The sequence below is a fragment of the Ischnura elegans genome, chromosome 2 (assembly GCF_921293095.1).
Source record: "Ischnura elegans chromosome 2, ioIscEleg1.1, whole genome shotgun sequence".
NCBI lineage: Eukaryota > Metazoa > Arthropoda > Insecta > Odonata > Coenagrionidae > Ischnura > Ischnura elegans.
In genome coordinates this window covers 61,261,344-61,282,852 of record NC_060247.1, presented here as the reverse complement: position 1 = coordinate 61,282,852, position 21,509 = coordinate 61,261,344, and the positions used below count along the sequence as shown (strand labels likewise).

Sequence of the window (21,509 nt, the reverse complement as noted above, 5' to 3'; positions counted from 1 at the left end):
TATTCCAGATCGTAAATTGTTTCTTTCTCTCTATTTCAGCCTAGAAACAACGAGTGCTTGATGATTTCAATACCCTTAGACAATAGAAAAGGACAGAATTTGAAATAGCGGTTTATTGAGTAAAAATGGGTTTTAAATAAGACAACTCGAACCAGCGAAAAACTCTTTCCTTACTCATTTAATGTGACTCAAACTGTGAAATTCCATTTCAAAGAATTGTCCTGTTTTTAATGGTGGAACTCTAGTCATGTAATAACTGAACTTAATTGGTAAAACATCTCACGCGTAGTTCAAGAGGCAATGTAATTCCTAGGAATATGATTGTAATGTCAGTTTGCGCGTTTTCTTCTCAATGTAGTGATTCAAGTTCGATTTCCGGTATAGGGAATTTTTCAAAGGCCTCGCTGAGATCACATCGCATTGCGAGGTCGGCACTTCAAGCTTCGCAATTTGTCCGTTGGATAGTATGGTCAGACGTGATCCCCTCGCCGCCTTTCGTAATGTTTGGCCAGTTCTGACGCACCAACATGTCATGCCTGAGAAACAATGATTTTCGTCTGCTGGACGCGCGACTAAGATTTAAACGGCAATAACTGGGATAAAGTGATGAGTCGGACTGGCTGGCCATAAGGATACCATTTCTTACCATTACACATTGTCAGACGAGATATTGTGGAACATGATGCATAAAACATGAAGGATTTTGCAGTGTCCAATTATAAATTTAATTGAGTACGACGTGGACATTGAAATAGCTTTTCAATGTTAATCTTCTTACGATTCTGTTAATTTTTACTCTGAATGTTATCTCTTTTATATTTAATTCCTATTAAGAAGTACAGAAATTTTTATAAAATTTATTCTTAAGTAAATCGTTCGTTAACTTTTTTGTATCACGTTTTATCTCTGAAATTGGGGTTTCAAAGATGGCCACACTTTAGGTTACTGCTGCTCCAATTTTAGCGATCTTGCATGCATTTAACCTGAATACGTACCTCCGTCAATGACTTCTTTCGCATCCTTCAATGGACCAAATGGTCATGGTAATCTCCATAAAATAGCCAATCATCAATGAAATCTCTTCAGTAAACTTCCAAACATGCTATTCTTACCCTAGCTACACCACTGAAGCATAAATTGCCGGCTAATTCCTTCATAAACCCACATTCCCAATCCGGGCATGGATTCTCCTCCTTTGTGAAGCAGGCGGAAAGTTTCGCGTTCGCACCTACCTAACCGCAGGCGGGTCCATTATCATTAGCGGTCGCTGATGCTCCCATTGAAAATTTCACCGCGGAATCCGATCCCGAACTGGTGCTAAAAAAAATGAAATAATGGAATGCTTTTCCGTGGGGATGATGGGCCGGGGTGGAGGTTGTGGGGGGGGGGGGGGTTTCCTCTCCTCGATAAAAAGTGAAAAGAAAGCTCTAACAGTTCAACGGCCACTCTTGAAGAGAGGAGAGTGGGAGATGTGTAAAGGTCCACGTAGGGGGAGGCTGACCCAGTATGGAAGGCAGCCGTTCGGACGAAGCAGAGGGGTTTGGCCTTGGTGAGAGTGGTTGGTATAGTGGCGTGGTGTCCGGCCCCCCCCCCTTTCTTAGTGCTCGACTTCTTGCCCCCCGAAAGGTGCGCCCGATAGAGAGAGAAAGTGAGTATGTTTCCCACCACACACGCTGCGGATGGGAAGATGGTGGCAGCCAAAATAGATATGACCGCAGATCAAGCGTGGAAGGTTCGAGAAATCGTTCGAGGGCAGCTCTTCACGGTCAATGGCGAGCGCTGGTGTTATACGAGAAATGATGCATGATAAAATGAAAAATAAAAGGTTAATGAATGCATATATTAATTTTAATCGTCAATCATTAACTGATGGGCATAAATATGTTTGGTTGGAAAGGAATACGTTATCCCCGCTGTCTTGAGTTCAAGGAATTGCCAATGGATTGAATAAATAACTGGAATGACAAGGTGATAGAAAAAGAGAGCCAGTTCATGAAACGAGAGCCACCACGGTGTCCACTAGCCATGAATTGTGCCAAATAAAACTTAGTACTTTCACAAAATAAAAAGACTCATTTGACCTAAGTTTCTCTGCGAAGCCGGATTACCATAAACAGACTAGATGCTGCTGTACTGCAGTGAAGCCTAATGGATACTTATTTAAGTCTATTTTCAACATTGGCAGTTCAAATCTTATAACAATGAATGAACTACGACTGACGCAAACTAATAGCGTAAATTAAACTGTTGGTCAATTGGTAAATTGTCGCAGACGTGTCATCAATATGGAGATGGAGAAGCTTAGAATGTAGTATTTAGGATTGATACATCGTGAACTTTACCATTACATCAATGAAACAACGATGAAAGTTCCATCTGAAATACCTATTCTACAATTTGGTAACTTTTGCAAATGTAGAAAGTATTTCTACCATTTTCGAACATGAAAATAATGAAGGGAGCCCATCTCACTACGCACGGAGGCACTGGGATCATTGATGTACTATACTACGAATTCCTTTTCATTGGAATAGAAACATAATTTTCCCTGCATAAAAATCTAGATTCTGGGAACAGACAAAATTTTAGCCAAAAGAAATCTAATAAAAATACTATAAATAGAGTCATGTAACATTTTTTAAGACAGCTACAATTATAGTTATTGCATGATGAATGACGGAAATTTTGTTTACTTATCAATTGATTTAGGAAGGCCATAGTTTATGCTGATTTATTCAAACGCCCTTAGAGTGAAAGGTAATTAAAAAATAACAATTCCACATTATGCACAGCTAGAACCCAGATCTAGACCAGCCGTCATCGTAAGGGAAAGTTTAAAACAGGCACGAACATAAATATTTAGACCGAAATTCCATTTTGGTCGGTCTATCATAAGGAGTGGCCGAAAGAGCATATGGCTCCCCTAATATCAGTACTGTTTCGTAATGTTTCAAATGTCTTCTCTAACACCGGGCCTTCTTAACCCCCAAATCGATTCAGCCGAAAACAATAGGATGAAACAATCAGACGCGAGTTACACACCCACCATGGACTCTTTTCCCTCCAGAACGTGGCCGATCCCTAGTTAGGCGCGAAAAAACACAGCCGCGGGGTGTGGGCTCGCCTACTCGAACCCCCTTGGCGGGAAAATCCCATCCGGTGCGCGGGAGAGCCACCATCCGCCGTTTGCGAAGGGTGTGGGATCGTCGGGAGAGGCATGTCTGAGAAGGGGGTTGTGAAGGGGTGGGGTAGTCTGCTTAGGAGTATCTGGGTCTCCGGCCACCACCCCTGTCGCTCGGAGGGTGTGGGAAAGAGCTCTTTTGGTTTTGGAGTGAGGCGATGAAAGTGCTTGAAGGGATGTGCCATCCACCACTCGGGATGAAAGCGAGGATGGGGTTCGGGTTTCCTCACCGAAGGGCGCGTGGGGGAGAAGTATATAACGGCGCGAGTCATCTTCGCGGGCCGTACAGTCGCGCTCCGCCTTTCGCCGGCGCAAGAACGTGGAAGAAAGCACACGCGTCTCTCCTCTTTCTTCGACATTAGCCACGCGCGTTCACGTGGGGTTCACCGCGGCTGCTTGGAAATCGAGGACCTTGAAACATGTCGGCGGCATTGAAAATTGCGGTGAGTTTTCTCACGTGGTCCGCTGCCACGGCTTCTCTCTACCTTCACGTTGGAGGGGGCGTGGTTCCCACTGATTTTTCTGCAAATATCTTGAATAATATTTTAGCACTTTTGATTTTTTGATCACGGAAAATTTCATGTAACATAAAAACGTAATTTTTCTTTAGAAGATAAGTATTTTTGACGATTAATTAGCAATAACATGAGAGTTGTGCCATACTTTAAATTATGCTGAATATTCATGTTTTCGTGCCGGAAATATTTTGTTTCGTTTCAACATTTTTGAGTTATCTACAAATTACAGCAAACTGCATTCAATGCAAAAAAAAACTTCAGTGTACTTTAGCGTTTTTATTCTTTGATATTTCTAAAATTTTTACAAACTAGCTTTTAGCCGTGATCGATATTCTAGCCAAAAGTATTAACTTAGAAAAATATTATCAACGCATTTAAATAGATTTCCGCAATTAATCTGGTACCAATGGAATCATCTTCAAAAAATGGCCTTTAAAAAGTTCTTATCGAAGAAATTCTTCAAATTTTCTCGCAGTATACATCGAAACAATATGTACCAGTACAAATTATATAAGAGCACTGTACTGATCTAAATCTTTTCTCTCAAAACAGATAATCGTCACGGCGTTATGCGCCCTGGCCAATGCTGAAACCAAAGTGACCAACGATAAGGAGAAGAGAGGATCAGACAAGGAACCGTCACCGTTGCAAGTTATACAGGGCCAGCAGAAGCAGCAAGTCATACCGCAACAGACGTATCAATTGGTTTATCCTCAGGGTTCTGTTAAAGGCTCACCCGGTAGTCAATATACACCCGAGCAACTACAGTACATCTACCAGCAGGCCGTACTGCCTCAACTTCAGAAACAGGCAGTGCCTGCGCCAGTGCTGCCCCAGCAGTACGTGATCCAGCAGCAACCTCAGTTCCAGTACGTCCCCGTACCTCAACAGCACCTCGCCCAGCCTCAGCTCCAGGCCAAGGGAGTCGCATCCGGTGCGGCACACGCTCCACAACTTCAGGGACACTTTCCACAGCCCTATCTCGGGGGCCAGTACTACTTCCACCCCTCCCAGCTGGCTGGAGTCCTGGGAACACATCAGTATCAGCATCCGGGAGCGGCAGCCGCAGCACCTTACTACTACGTACCGCAGCACCAGGCCGCACCACAATTCTATCTTCCGCAGGGTCACCACGCCGGAGCCGTCCAGGCTAACCCGGCCTTCTACTTCGGGGGGCAGCTGAACCCGTTCGCGGGCCACCAGCAGTTCTATTTCCCTCAACAGCAGGCGCACCACCCGCAGCAGCTCCTCAATCAGAACGTGAAGGGTGCAGGTCTTGAGGTCAGGGGCAAGGATTCCTACGCACTGCCCCCGTACGAGAACATCCAGCACCTGCAACAGTATTCGACCCTGCCCGATTCCCTCGTGGACGGCAATGCGGCACTCAGGGCCGGCCCAGTTCAGGCGCAGCAGAGTCCGGCCTTGAACCTGAACGGGAAATACGCAACCAAGGCGGGACCAGAACGCCAGCAGGGGTGAACGACCGACCGGGATTAAGCTGCCACGGTAAGGACGCCAATGAGCGCGAAGCGAGGGCGGCCGTGACACTTGGTCCTCATGAAATATTTGAACATTCCACGCCATTTAATTAATTCTAGAATTTTTCCTGGCGTAGTAGTTCAGGGAGAGCTAAAAACAATCATTTAATAGCAGTGAATTTTGACAGAATATCTTCATTTCTAAGGTTAAAAAAATTAAAGATAACCAATATTAGATGAAATTTAGTAACAAATATCGAATTTTAAGTCTTTTATGCAAGCCATTCCACCAAAAATAGTATACATGGCCTCAGTAAACGGCCAAAATGTTTTAATAAAATCTATAATAAAGTTTATCATGTAAAACTATTCTGCAAAAGGCCAAGTCTCATCTAAATCAGAATTTCATTGAATGTAATGAAGAAATGAAGTAAATAGAGTGGGGAAATGCAAACAATTAGATGAAATTTTTATTATAGTAAACTATTGCGTTATTTAAGGTATTAATTTAGGTTAATCAAAGTAATTTCTGAGAGACTGTAAATCCTGATGAGATCCATATTTTTTAACTATTATACTATAATTTATCCGCGACATTTAAACGGGGAATGATGCTGACCAATGCAATCATTTCAAACTTTTATTTGTTCTTAAAGAGAACTTCCTTGACCATAAAAAAATAGATGGCTTACGCGCAATTTCACTGGTGTGATTCATCTAAGTAGGTATTTGATCCCTCTCTCGTTCATATCTACTTTTACTAAACGCTTCGCCAGAGAAATGATGATGACCTCGTTTCCTTAGAAACTTTCTCCAGATGAACGCCTTCATGGGCGTAATACGGTGTAATGACACATCATCCTTTTCAAACAAAAAAAACTGAACAAAAAATTCGTTCGCGCTAATGTTTTCCCTCTTTCTATAGAACTCTCATTGGGTCCAATCGGATCTCGGTCTTCCGGTATTTTATGGGAAGTCTTCATAGTTTTATTACCCTTTCTCTAAAGTCTTGAACGTACCTCGAAGTAAAGAGGAAGTTCATTAATTCTTATACGAGAAGATTGATTTTTTTTTATTTCTCCATTCTAGAATTTCATCGCTGGACGAAGAATTAGTGCCTGATCATAGAAGTAACTATGGGAGCCGTTATACTGACCGAGGATTGAGCCCCACCCACCGCCATATCCGCACCCTACCACCACCTTCCAAGAAGACCTAGGTGTGCCAACAAAGGCAATGCTAAGAGTCGGATGTGAACGGAAATGCTGCTCATGTATATAGTTCTGTAAATGCTCACTCAATGTTGTTGTTTTTGTTATTTTGTAAATAAAAAATAAAACTTAAGTTATCACCATTAATCAGTTTTGATTATTTATTGGCGGAGAGGGATCGTTCGAGTGAACAATTAAAACTCACCTCTTAACCCATATGCATATCCCCTATCAGACTATCCTAACTGCTTCCCAGAGAAAGATCTAAAAGAATATCGATAGTCACTTTTAAAATAGGAAATCACTCATTACTACATGCACTATCCAGTACAGCGAAATTCCTGCGTGAAATAAATGCTGGAATTTAACACTAAAGAAAATGGTAACAAAGCCAGTGAAAATTATTTAAAATTTTTAGTTTTTAATCAAAGCTCTTCATCAATCAAACAGTATATTTTCAGCCCTTCGATAGATAGTTTTTTGCTTTATTGCATAAAAACCAATTTATGATTAAATAGCACACAACTAGTCATGACGAACTCCTGAAAACTTAGTAGTGGAGTCATGGAACATAATTATAAAGAAAGCATAAAAAATAAGACCGTCATAAAAATTAAAAGTAACATAAAAAACGACAAAATGTAATAGAATGTTTTGAGGATGATAGGAGAAGATGATGACAGTAAATGAGGGCAGCGATGGATGGAATTTTTATGGTGGCATGAAATGTAGCATTAAAATGCCGTGTAAATGATTTTGGCGTATTCTGCAATAAACATAGCTTTTGTTGCTATTGGGCAAGAAGGCACTAAAAATGAGGCTACACAGAGAACTCTTAAAGCGCTTTTAAAAGTATAACAAGAGTGAATCTCATCCTGGATTCGCTAGAAATTGTCGTATGCTTTAGGCACATGACTTTTCGCATGTTCTTAAGGTAGGTACTTAAATACTTCAAAGTACTTTTTCATGCAAAGATACGCAAGATGTATTAAAGAGCTTTCCTTTTTCACGAAGGTACACAAACGAGTCTGAACGAGATCAGTTCAAACGATAGAAAACAGAAAGAAAAACACAATTTTCTAATGCGCAATAAACTTTCACAGCAACCTAATTAAACCAGTAACTCAACATCTCCACCTCGGAAAGGCATTTGAGGGGGCACTAAAAGGAGGATGAAAGTGAGTTGCTCCCTAGATAAAAAGGGAAATCCCACGTGCTCATAGTGGAAGATAAATCGTTAATGCACTTGAGAAGAAAAAGAAAACGCATTTCAATCTGTTGAAGGAGATATTCCGATCGTATAAATTTCCAGTGGAGTGGACAGTCAATCTTCCACCAACGGCGAATACTATATTTGTAACTTCAATGCTTTATTTGCTCATACACGTCCATGCATGACAATTAAACCTCATCTACAACAAAAAATTAATATAATCTATACCTAGCACCACTGTATGAACTATGCCTCGTGATTTCTCACTGCCTGACATGTTTTCAGGAACTCTCTGAATCTCTACAAAAAGCGACCATAATATACGCCGTCCAGGACATAAATTGAATGGAACCCTGAAGTCACAGATATATATTCAGAAATCGGTCAGATTACGAGCATAAAATCCTCGGCGACCGCGTGTGTCAAAGTCCGAATAGATACATAGTACCTCGACACAAAGGCATTCTAACCTGGTGCAACCCACTTAAATTCAAGGTCTTTATTTATTTCTCTGAAATTCCGTTTCTAGTGAGGGGCCTCTGGGGAAACGACAGACAGAGGGAATAATATGAAAGGAACTCTTGATGGATCTGCACACAACAGCAGGACGTACAGGCGAGCAATCCGACCGAGTTACCTTTTCGTTGTCAACATTGGCGTCGACTATAATTTGATCGCGAAGATTAAAATAATATGAGGGGTGAGAAGGCAAGGAGTACAAGTGATTTTTTTTCTAAACAGTGTCAGTTAATGAAATTAGTTAAGTGAAACAAAAGAGTACAACTTGAAATTTGTTAGTGCATTTGATATTCTACTCGATTTCAGCACAGTACAGAGACTCACCCGTATCCTTAGGCCACCAGGTTTTTGCATATTTTTCTTTTATCCATTTCTGTACCTAATCTGTTCCGAAAAAAAAATTCCCCATACCTTCATAGCCCATTGTGCCCCATTGCTTCTCACCCCCTCCATACATATATTCTATATAATACATATAAATATACATAATTAAATGAGAGAGATATATTATCCATACGAAAACATATCTCTCTCATTTAATTAATTGTTTCAGGTGTGACTTTATGGAATTTACTTATCATAGTGAAAAGTAAATAAAACTTTGAAATACCACTTATTTTTAGAATTGATTACAAACATTTCTCTACTTTTCATTATATCTCTCTCATACTCAATCGAGCAGTCTCGAAAACTCTTAGTCCATGCTTGCACATATTATCAAGCCTCTTAGCTTACTTTTCCAAGGATGATAACCTGAAGTAATGGCTAGGATTGTATACAATTTTGAAACATTTTTCAGGCCAAAAAATGCATTTAGAGTATGGAATAAATGAAAATAATTAAAATCGTGAAGGAAAGGAAAACCTTTACGAATCCTTCGAGATGAAACAGTTCTCAAAGGGTTTTTCCGTAAAATCAACTTAGGACGTTTCCACATGATGGTAAATTTTAAGGCTACCGAGGGATAATATCATATTAATATCCGCGAGATATCAATAGCAACTGAAATAAATTAATTTTACATGAGTGACATCATAGTAAGCGACAACTAACAACCGTTTGACGGAAATTTAAATTAATTAAACAATAATTAATGATGAATTTCGAGTAACATCAAAACTTAAATACAGTACGATAAAATTAAGAGAGCAGTTAAATTCATATGGTCATTACCGAATAAAGCTACTTTGATTATTTTTAAGAGCGTCAAAAAATACACACATAGGTAGATTATCATTTGGTTGAAATATATTTATGTTATGAAAATCACTTGAACCTGTTGAGCTCAAGTGATTTTCTTATAGGAATACAAGCACTGAATTTCAAAAATTTGTCTTGATTGAAGTATGCAAGAATATATATATGGCGTGATTACCAATGCTACATAATATAGATTTAGAGGTCTATCAAAATTATTCGAAATGTTCATCATCTGTGTGAAAAAATAATGAATCGTAAATTATAATTAATTTCGATGAAGTTAGAGCAAATATTTTTTTACATATTACTAAAATCGTAATAGCAAAAAATAAGCTTACTATGCTCTCATCGGCTCTCGATGAAATCGTTCTCTGCATAACATTACGAAAATACTAGGGGGAGAGTCAGAAACTTAAATAACTAACTTTTTTTAAGTCACGATTTTATGAAAGCAGGCCTTTAGCCTTGTTTTCTCACAAACCTCTCAATCTAGATAAATCAAACCTTGCTTAGCAGCCACCTTCCTTCCCCAATCCGTGATTCCTGTACCTCAGCAACAATGCCATCCCTCAACCCATACCCTTCCCTTCAAGCCTTTGCTAATAACCGAGGAATATTTATTTCAACACGTTCATGAAATGATTACCACCTTCGAAATGATAATGAGCATAATGAAATAAGGCTCCATGAAAATGATTACGTTCGCTACGTGAAGCTTCTTCATACTCATTGGTCAATCAATACTCAGATTCATTACAAAACATTACCTCTCGGTTCTTCTCAAAGCTATATTTTCCATATTTGGGTATTTTTCCATACTTGAGTCGATAATTACAATATAACACTTCCTATGCATTTTTTAAAACTAGAATTTCCTTTATCATTCTACCCGTCTACGTGTACATTGAAAATAGTTCTCGCGCCTACACTTTTCATGATGTAACCGTTTGAGCTGTCACATATTTTACCAACCGTTAGCAGGTTAACTCACTCAGTGATATAGCGCAGGTTGGTTTGAGTAGGTGAGGACGAGGGTAGAGCTCACTAAAGACTGCACAAATATTTATATTTAGCATATTGAAGAAAGGGAGGCCAGTTCCTTCCAAAGGGCCACAGGGTTGAGGGTTACCAAAAGCTTTGTCCGGGAATCGCTCTTAGGACCCTTCAGCCAATAGCTAAAAGCTCAACGAAATACTAACACAACTACCACGCTCTTAACCACATTAACTGACAATACAATATGCTAACAACAGCTTCAAATATTGGATACAGAACTCATTATGGTATAAAACGCTATAAATAAAGATTTGAGGATTTCCCAGGGGATTATGAGCATAAATATTTCTCCTACTTTCAACCGCATGATTTGTTCCATCTACAAAATTTATACAGCAAACTGAGCTATCGTCTTCCGGGGTAATTCCCTCTTAAAGCGGTAGCGAAGTGAGAGTCCGAAACGTTGGAGAATGAGCTATTCACCCGCTGGACTACCCGAAATGAATTTATGGAACGCGCAAATCACTGGTTCCGATAGCGGTGAAATTCCACATTCAGGTAATCGAATACACCCCTCTAGAGTTTTACTTCTGGCATAAATTTGATCATTAAATTACTATTATTAAATTATGGTAATTTAATGATCATGATAATGAATTAAATTATGATGGTTTAATTAATATGTGATTACTATTATTAAATTTTATAAATTATTATTATCAAATTATGATCACTAATTTCTCACGTAAATAATATAATATTTACAATCACAAATTTCGGTTGAATCATACTCTAAGTCGGTAAGAAAATGTGTTTGTAAGAATTTGCTTTCTCAGGAAGACTTCATGGAATCGACTTAACATAATGAAACGTAATGATTTTGTACGTGGAAATATTTTTCCACTTTAGAAAAATGTGGAAAATTTCGTAGGTGAAAACTTTGTAATTTATGTGGAATAAAAAAGCTTTTACATTTCATTATGAATTTGTAAAAATTTCCGATTTCTGAGGACAGTAAAACTTATATATAACGATCACGCCTGCTACGAAACACCGCCTATAATAAGGTGAGGTAAAGGTGAGTTTCCCGTCCCATGGACTTTCCTATGATCTCCAATGTTAATTTCCCTGCATGTAACGAGTCCGGATTATTCTAAGTCCCTGATGCTACTAATTATTCTTCGGTCTCTTGGGACATTTTTACGGACCTGTTCCTTGAATAAAGACGATTTTAACCAGCAATCCTGTGGTACGTAGCAAAATCCTTAACCCATTATAACCCAATGTTGCTTCTAAGTAACATCAAACATCTATACATTTTCAGCTATGTCCAGGAAAATCAAAACCACGTTCTCTTTTGTGCTTTAAAGTTCAATAACGAAATGTGTATCTGCCGCAATTTTTAAGATTAAGTAGAAAATTTTCACGTTTTAAAAATAAGAATTCTTGAAATTGAATTTCTTCTAGAAGCAGCTCTGGGTTATAAATGGTTATTTATGGATTACCTAAACGAAAACTCGCTCACAAAAAATAAAACTAGAGTCCCCTGAAATTTATTGTATGCAAGTTTTACTGTATTTGCTGTTGAGATATTTTGGCATTTCAGAGAGTACAAAGTGGACGGCCATTTTGAGTGTGGTGTGAATAACATCAACCCATAAAGAGGGCAAAGAAAAGGGTGCGCCCCAGGGAAAAGAAGCGATTACGAGGAATGAAACCTTGATCTCATTGTATAAGCCCGCATTAAATTATGCGGAGAACGCGGCGATTTCCGCGAGCACAATCAGGTCTCCTAGCCTTGCCTGGTGAAAGCCCGAAATTTTCGCAGCGCAACACGGATAATGATCACACGAATTTTTTCGCCGCTGACTAGCAAACTTATGAAACGAATTACGCATTCCTTAGGCCCACGATACCAAAAACTGAATGACGTCTGCGATTTGGTTTTGAAACTTTTTCTCTCGGCCGGGCGGCATGAGAAACATTGGTGCCCACTAAAGCGCTCGCCTCCGCGTGGATTCCACGCTCGAAGGTCGTTAGAATGTTTACAATAGCTAAGTAAGTAGTTTTGATGCAAATTACGGGATTTTTCTTTGAATGTGAATATATATTCTAGCGTTTGAAATTTAAAAACTGTTATTTAATGTTGTCAGGCAATTGTTGATGGAAAATAATAGAGGGATTGTTGAGAAGATAAACAAAGGATTAAGATGTGTGAAGGAGTAAGACGATAAAAAACTGTAATTTGAAGAAAATAAGGAGGCTTTTTGGGAAAAAAATCGTATGAGTTTACAACATAATAAAATTCATTTACAACTATTTTGGCTGCAAACGATAAATGCAAAGAATCGTTACTGAATTCCTTCCACCATAACACATAGCTTCAAAACCTACTTATTTAAGCAAACCATGACGCAATAACTTTATTAAATATTAATCGTATTATAAATAATAATCAAGCAAAATTAAAATCTAGCATTTAGTATTGACCTCATGATTACCCAAGCTATAACCTGATTTCGATTAACATTCAATGGAGACCATGTCCTCTTTAAATTGGAGTGGCTATTACCTCAGTCCTATCCTACCACTTCTATCCAGCTAAACCACATTGCAGTATTAAAAACTTGCAAATACAATAGGCGGTAAATATTTGATGCTGTTTAAGTTGCAAAGATCAACCTAAGGATTTTCCTAATTTTAGAAAATGAATGCTTGCGAAAGTATTAGGTAAATATCTTTTAAGAAGATTTTGAGCAAGTATTATTCAGGTTGCGCCTCTGTACGGACTAGGAACCCATCTCGTAATTTCTTTGGAGATTTATTTTACAGAATTCAATTGGCAAGAAATAATTTTTGCATAAGAAAAAGACATTAATAATATTTGCAATAACCGTTGTTATAATACCAGTTGAATCAAGTACACGCAGTCCCACGTTAAGGGGACCGATCGATCGTGGACCAGGAGCGAAAGTAATGCGTCCTCATAACGAGTAAGTAAAATGTCATGGCTGCGAGGTAAAAAATAAACATAAAACGCTAAAAGATGGCATTATTGTACACCACCAAACTATTTACCCCTTATTTCACTGACATATACATGTAAAGCCTCATTGTAGGTTAATATTCACTCTGTTCTGGTTAATTTCATCAAAAAAGGTGCAAGGATAAAAATGAGATTAGAAAAGCGAACGACAACCATTTCCGTTTCATCAAGCTATTATTCACTACAAAAACGACGAAATTAGCGTTCAAATATGTAGAATTCCTTTTTTTCTGCAATGGGGAAGAAGTTTAACTGAAGAATTTTGAGAGGAAAATCTTCGCAGATCAAGGAATTCCCGGGAATTCTATTATTTTAAGAACGGAAAATAAGACTTTGCGTAGAACGATAAGGACACTTCAAGCCGAATACACCGTACGCTATGTAAAATACTATTTCACAAATGTTATGTTTCAGAAACTAAACTGAACAGTATTTTCAAAATTGTACCGTTTCATTTCCTATCGGTAAAAAAATAATAGAAGTATCGGACAAACATTGGATAGTTATATACGAGGCGTGTTTTTAAAGTAAGTACCGTTTTGACATAAAAAACAACAAGTAAATGTTTTTCAAAAGTAATTTATTCACTTGAAAGGCCATACTTTACTTTTCTACATAATTCCCATTACTATTGAGGCATTCATCGTATCTTGGGACCAGCTTTTGCATGCCATTGTCAAAGAAGCTTGCCGCCTGATTAGACAACCACTGCTTCACGGTCGTTTTCACTTCTTCATATAACTGCATAAGGTTTCACTTCGTTATAAATAATTGTATAAGGTGAATACTTGCAAATCAATGGAAATCTTCGATAAAAATCAGAAGAAAAATAAACGTTAGTATCACTGAGGCTCTTACCTTAACCGCCGAAGGATCTTTCGATTTCTTATACTCACTCACTCAACTATCCAACCTGAAGGTTATACTGCATACGTGAGGTTAGAGTTCTGCCGGAACTAAACTAGAGACGTGAATTACTCACATACAGGATAGGGAGCCTTTAGAGGTGTCCGGGAGCTTTACGAGGGGTTCAAACCCGGGACATCTAGAACAGCATTCAAATCCTCTACCCACTGGGCTACCATGCTCCTCCAATATTTTACAATAATAAGCAAATTCCATATTTTTATTACAGGACTACACGTCCTTTTCGCAGTAGCCGAATTTTCAACAACACATCAGAGATACCATTTTAACAATATAAGTAAGTTAAGATACGGATATAACGGAAAATCTATGGGGGCACGATCTATGGTCTGATGCGTTGTTTAGAATTCAGCATTTGATAAAATCGATATTTTTGGAGGTTGCCACTTTATACAAAAGTATTTAGTTATATTTTCCGATATATTTTCCTACCTTAACGAATCGAAATACACATTAGCTCTAATTTTATGGGCCATTTTACACGATTTTGGCATTTTACCATCCAGTGGAAGATCCTGAAAAGGGCTATATCCCCCTTGGATATCCAAGAGTTCCATGATGAATTCATGATAAAAAACACCAATAGTAATTTTCACACTCAAATTCAAAATTCAAACTCAACTACCGACCATGGTTTCAACATATTATGTCATCTTTAAGGGAATGGTAATAGAATGGCAATTTCGTTCGGACCCCCACTACTGCAGGGAGGTTCCCCCCTTGTCCATATACTGGAGCCGCCACTGGGTATAATCATGAACGTAAAAAGAAGATGTGGTCTCGCGTCCTTCGCACTGATTTTAACACAGGTTTTCCACTAAATTATACTCTATGTACAAATAGGAACACTAAAGCGTATATTTTCATCTGAGTTTCGTAAGGGGTAAAACCTAAAGCCTCTTTCCAGCAGGGAATCAGAGCGTTTCATTCTCCCACGATTCAAGAATTTATCATTCTCGAGAAAATCTCCCCACAAAAATAATCCTCTTCCCATGCCTCTTCACAATTTCATCTAAAGCACGATACGAAGCAATGGCCACTATATCCATGTCATGGTCATAAAACAGAATTTCCCATGTTTAAATCGTTACAATGGCGTGTGAAATAATTAGTGCTACTCGGTGACTGGCTCCACGGTAGGAGAATCAGTGGACGAATGCCTCAATAACATGTGGTTGGAGTAAGTCAGTCATAACTGTTTCATACCTCGACCTTACTTTCGCTCTTAAATTTTGTCTTCGACCAAACAGGGGTAACTCTTTCCTTCACTAACCTTCATGGCTGAATAATATTTGTCCAAATTTAATTCAATTTTTCACCTAGATATCCCTCCTTCCACATAATGTTTTACCGCGACAGGTAGAATATGAGCCTGTGCCAATTTTCTCACAGTTCTCGTAATACACGCAATTCTGACGATATCAATAAATTGCTAAGACACCATTGATTTAAAAAAATATTTTACACTGATGTTCCATAAAAGAAGCTCATAAAGGACCAGCTGAATTCAATTGAATGCAACTGGATTCATGACTTCGGTTACATTGATCTTCGAAAATATGAATAGATGCAATCAACAGTTTTCCATCCATTCTTAAATCATTAACTCATTAGGAAAAAGATAAAATCGAAGTTCAAAGTTATTTCATTGCTTTTTAAATTCAAGAGAATCCACAGGTGAATGATTGTTCTGCTCTAACGCCAATCACGGTCATGAGGTTAAACAAAATAATCGGGAAATGCCATTTCACCACTTATTTACTATCTCTCATTAAGTTAGCTCATTCAACGTGGCAATTTGAAATGAATTTCTCGGATTAATAATATTTAGAAGGATATTAACTGGGCCTTAAGTCTCCATATCTTGATAAGTTTGTAAAAAGTTAAATTTATCTTAATATAGGTACTAAATTGACTTGACTGAAATTTGATTTACCTGGGTTGGGTAAGGCCAGATGGCACCATCTTCCGCCAACCCACAGATATTTTGGATGAATAAATTAAAACTTTGTTTTTCCACAGAGTTTTTATGAAAACACGACCATGGTTTCGATGGTTAACGTAATCTTCTGGCCAAGAAAAACAAATTACATTTATTCATCCGAAATATACAGCAAATTCCACCAAGTATTGCCGGAAACCATCAACCCACAGAGACATTTTATCAACGACTATTCATACTGTTATGGCCAGTTTTATACATTCTGGTTACAGTTAACAGTAGCATCAAAAAGCTAAACCATTACTTGAGAATGATTAAAAGTTACAGCAAAGCAAATTAGTTCCGAATGTCCTCAACGTAAATGTGTTTCGATTAATTCGTTGGTGCCTGTTTTTAATTTTGGAAAATTTTAACTGAGCATTATGAACGAGCCCTGAGAGCTGTCGGTACACAATATTTCGGGTTTCCTTTTTACGTAATTTATCAGGAAGTCATAATATTATATGCAAACGAGTAAGGGTAGCGCCAAGCCTAATGTCGAGTTAGCATATATTCATTCAAAGCATCGCATAGAACAAGTAACTTTGTCGGCAGTCACGCGCATGGGTGCAAATTTATTTACACCAAAGATGAAATTCTCCATGTAAAAATCATGTGCTTATCCGGGATTTGTTCCCGAACGTCCGTCAAGGAATAACTACGAAGAGGGGTTTATTCTCCGACAGTGGCTAAGTAAACAAGACCTCCGTCACCTGTGCCACAATGTGGACTTGAGATCTCAATACCTTGTTCACATAACCAAGTCTAAAATTCACCCATTAATAAAAATAATGCGTTCGTTTTGTAACTGGTAGCATACCTGACCGATCATCGAAAGACACTGGTTCGAATCCCAGGAAATCGAAATTATTTTTCATGACCAATTTCATCCATGACATATAACATGATCATTCAAATTTCTCCACCTCATAAGTAGAGTTGCATCTAAATAATTCATAAAAGTGTTGAATATCAACCATCTTGACGCAATACAAACAACAGTTAAGTAATTCAATTTTTTCATGCATATCACTCTAAATATGAAATTTACCGAAGCATTAATGAAATAATTTTTAATTTTATTTACTTATGAAGTTGAAACTTGAAATGCAATATGAATGCCATGCTTTCAATGTACCACTTTTAAGGATAAATGGAACCTTCTGACAAGCCATATGGCTTAGAAGTTGTGTATGTTAATAAAGGCAATCTATATTAACACAAATTTACTGGGCTAAAGTGGTTACATCTAGATTCTTATCCCATAACTGCTATTCAATAATACTAGATTTCATACAGTTCACCGAGTCCGAACGGTTAGGACATTGTAGGAAAATTGTTGATTTAAAAATAGCGCACCGCTGTCGATGGATGGATCAGGAATTCCTCCAATAAATCCAAATTGGCTAGTGCTCCACACAGACTCCAATGATTCCTCAAAAGGAAAAATCACGCAATACACACGCTTCGCAGTCCCAAGCGTGTCCGCATCCCTAGAGACCGGCCTTATTCGCTGCCCCACAATTCCATAAGAGAATTGTGGGATAGCCATAAAAATTCCTCACGTGGAACAACTTCCCTGAACTATGTAGACACCAGCAAACGGGATTATTTTCCGTAAATCCAATCCAAGAGTCCTTACGAATGCTGACCATTACGAATTACCCAGATCATTACGAGGTGGAATTGAACATGTCTGATGCTTAGATAACAAGGCAGTTGACGATGCCATCTGATGATGTCTCGACAAAAGTCCTCTTCTTGTAGTTTTTAACTGGAATACAATGTTTTGAATTGATATTTATAGAAGAATATTTCAACATGAAACTACATTTTTTTAGAAAAAATATCGTTTTTCCTCGCGCACTAAAAAGATTGAGGTCGATCAATAAAAAAAAATCGAGGTGCAGCTCCAATTATAATCTATTTAAATAAAATAGGGTGTCTGTTTGTCTCACCGCTATGCATTTCCATGGTGCACGCGGCTGCAGGGATTGCCACCAAAGTTAGTACGAATGTGCATATAATGCTCCCAAAGCTGTTTCCTCATTACCGTTTGTTACGCCACGCCATATAAATTCTGTGGTTGGACCTCCTGCTTCGTAAAAACACACCTTGACATTCTCAAAGGGAAATCATAACTCAAACTATACTACACCCAGTCAACACAACAATTATGGCCACACTGTGGCCGAGTTGTGGTTTACCTGTGGCAATTAGGGTTATGGCTAAACTTATCTATTAATCCTCCCGGGGTAAACCTTTGTACTGGGGTATGAGTTCACACGACGTTTTTGGCCTACGCACGAACGGGCACACAATACGATGAATATTTTGGAGCGGGGTATAAGCTGATCCCGTGTGCGATGTACGGAAATCGATTTTTCTACGATTTTCTGTTACATAGGCATACCATCATCAAGCCTGCTTTGTTCCTTTACCTAAAATTCCTGCCATGTAACCATTAGTTCCAAGTCTCCCATTTCTCTGGGTAATACCCTTCCCGAGCAACACCAGGTGGCCTGCTAGTAAAGTAATAGAATATCGCATTGTCATTTCGTTCTGAGTTATCCTGTAATTATTATTCTTCAGATAATTGGAAAGTAGGTTAAAATTGGAGTTGCAATATTCGACCCGGATAAGGCAATAAACAACAAAGCGAGTTTATATAAACGTCGTAAAAACCACATTTATTTCGACATTAGTGCGTCTCAAATCCTACTATATCATTCCAATCCTAAGTTACGGTAACAATACTAACAGCCACGTTAGTTTCACAGTGTATGACATTGAATTCATAGGAGAGTGAAAAAGGAATGAATATAAGCGTATCCTTGCATCACATACAATTGCCATACTTTTTATACTTAATTAATGAAGAGGAGAAAATCTACAAATGTTATTATACTATGCCAATAATTCATACAACCTATAATTTGTGGGAAATTTGGTGGAAGGTGGAAGTCACAATTAAAAAAACTTCACTATTTAAGCGACAGTATATTTTGAGGCAGACAAGCAGGCAATAGTTTGGGCAAGAGGTAATAATTTATTTCAGAAATATTCTTGAATAAGGCTTCACTTTCTCTCGTGTCTCGTTTTTTACCTGGATCAGCTAATTACGTCATTATAAGAAATTTTAATCTATTTACGCTTTATTACGATTAAATGCTATAAAAATTGAAGGGATTTAAAAAAGTTAACGCATAAAAGCTCAGTAGTAATAAAAACAGGCGAAAAGGTAATTTACACAAGCAATGTGGCTAATCAAGATGAAAAACGATTAATTACTACGGATCAGCTATAGCAGCAGTAAACAAGCAAATTAGTTTTTACCCTATGTTAGAGCTCAATAATTTTAGACCATAAAAGGTTCGTGCAAGCTTTATAATGACATTTATAAAACATCTTCTCAGGGAAAGAATGCACCGTAATCACGCACAAGTGGAAGGATCGTCAACTTTAATGGACTCCTTCTGAATATAATTACAAGTAAAATTAAACTTGAACGTGCAGAACTACATAACGGCACTAGGAACAGATATCACGAGTTGAGAAAAGGTCGCATACATATAAAGCATGGAATGAGGATATCATCTTGAAAATAGCTATATGCACCACCTCAATTAAAGGTCACACTCCCCCTTTTATGAATGGCTCCGTTTATGGTGCTTCGCGGTATATGAAATGGCACGTTACATGCATTATATTTAATACTCCACAAAACACTGAATACGTAAATAATAGTGCATATTAAACAGAACTAATGGAAATCTTACATAGGACGTAAATTCTGAAGGGGCGTAACTTGCAATTATAGAATCGGATGATAATAGGATATAATAGCGATGTAAAATAAAAATTATATGAATCTAAAGATTTAAACGAAACCATTTGTTCGCTCAAACACTTAAACATAAGGGCGGAAACTGATTATAAGCTGGTAGAAATGAAATTTTTAACGGATTTGTGATGCATTGGTGTTTATTTACAATAGGGACAAAAAAGAGGCTTTTGGATTAAATGTACGGACATTTATCGAAATTTCCCTTTAGTATAGCATATATAATTAATGATCTGGTTATTTAAGTAGAAGCTGAATCATTTGTTTTTAAATAATTTATTATTGTTTATAAACACATTGCAATACATTAAAAATACATATCTCAAATATTAAAATACATATGATACATTAAAAACATTCCCTTTTCAAATTCTTAACACGCTTTTCACTATATAACCAACACATATTCTGACTTATTGGGCAAGAAAAGATAAAAGAGAAAAACCCTGATATTACAATATTTTAGAATAAAAAAATAATTTTACAATTAGGAGACCTTCTGAGCCAAAACAGGCTCATCAGCAGGTTCTCCATAATTCATTTGCAAGAAGTTAAAAAACATCTAAAAACAATAAAAGAAACGATAAAAAAACTTATCTTACCTTAAAATTAAAAATTAAAGTCCTCAAGTAGATAATTTAAAAGTTTACTTTTGACATCCAAATATGTGGTTAAACCATGCATTTCTTTAGGTAATTTGTTAAACAATTTAGAAACGGTAACCACCATTTTTTTTTCACCGTATTGATTGAAGCATCTGGGGATTTTATATTGGTATAGATTCCTCTTTTCCATTTTATGAAAATTGTCTTTCAGTGTTTTGTATTTATTGGAAAAATAATTATCTATTACTAAAATATAGGTTAGAAGTTTTTCGAGTGGTAGTATTCTTAGTGTTTTATAGAAATTATTTGTATCGTGATAGTCTGAGTTAGCTGATAAGTTATTATAATTTTTTTGTTGTAAGCAATCGCTTTGATGATCCGGTTTTGTGTACTGTATGGTTTTATTTTATGTACTCTACCGGTTTACCCCAAATAGTAACAACATATCTTAATATTGATTCAGCTGTTGCGAAATACAACATCTTTTTAACTTTAATATGCAATAAATCTCTAATATGATACATTTGATAACTAACCTTTCGTAATTTACTACATATAATAGATTTATAAATAATAGGCAACCAACAAATTGCCACACCACATTGTCAGTTACTGCAGGAGAAAGATGAAGGATGGCTAGTAAAAAATAAATTGAATTTCATTTGGCACTAATCAAATCAAATCCACGCTACCCACCGTACGACAGAAGAACAGGGATTAGTAAAGTCTATAATTTAATGCATCGGCATATTATCCGGAGACATTGATATCGCTTCCTCAACACTCGAAT

The 21,509-nt window shown here is 37.5% G+C and overlaps 1 protein-coding gene across 1 annotated transcript; it reads left to right on the top strand.

The window, feature by feature from the left end:
* The first annotated feature begins 3,478 nt into the window (after nt 1–3,478).
* Nucleotides 3,479–6,535, top strand: LOC124174079 (mediator of RNA polymerase II transcription subunit 15-like). Its single transcript, XM_046553214.1, has 3 exons — nt 3,479–3,624; nt 4,252–5,205; nt 6,267–6,535. Exons 1-2 carry the CDS (start codon nt 3,601–3,603, stop codon nt 5,176–5,178), a joined length of 951 nt encoding a protein of 316 aa, XP_046409170.1. The 5' UTR covers nt 3,479–3,600; the 3' UTR covers nt 5,179–5,205; nt 6,267–6,535.
* The last annotated feature ends 14,974 nt before the right edge of the window (nt 6,536–21,509 follow it).

What these genes read in the sequence shown, in the direction of transcription:
- LOC124174079 (XM_046553214.1), top strand. Translation starts at nt 3,601, where the DNA reads ATGTCGGCGGCATTGAAAATTGCG. An exon ending in CGGCGGCATTGAAAATTGCG is followed by an intron (nt 3,625 to 4,251) that starts GTGAGTTTTCTC and finishes CTCTCAAAACAG; the next exon opens with ATAATCGTCACGGCGTTATG.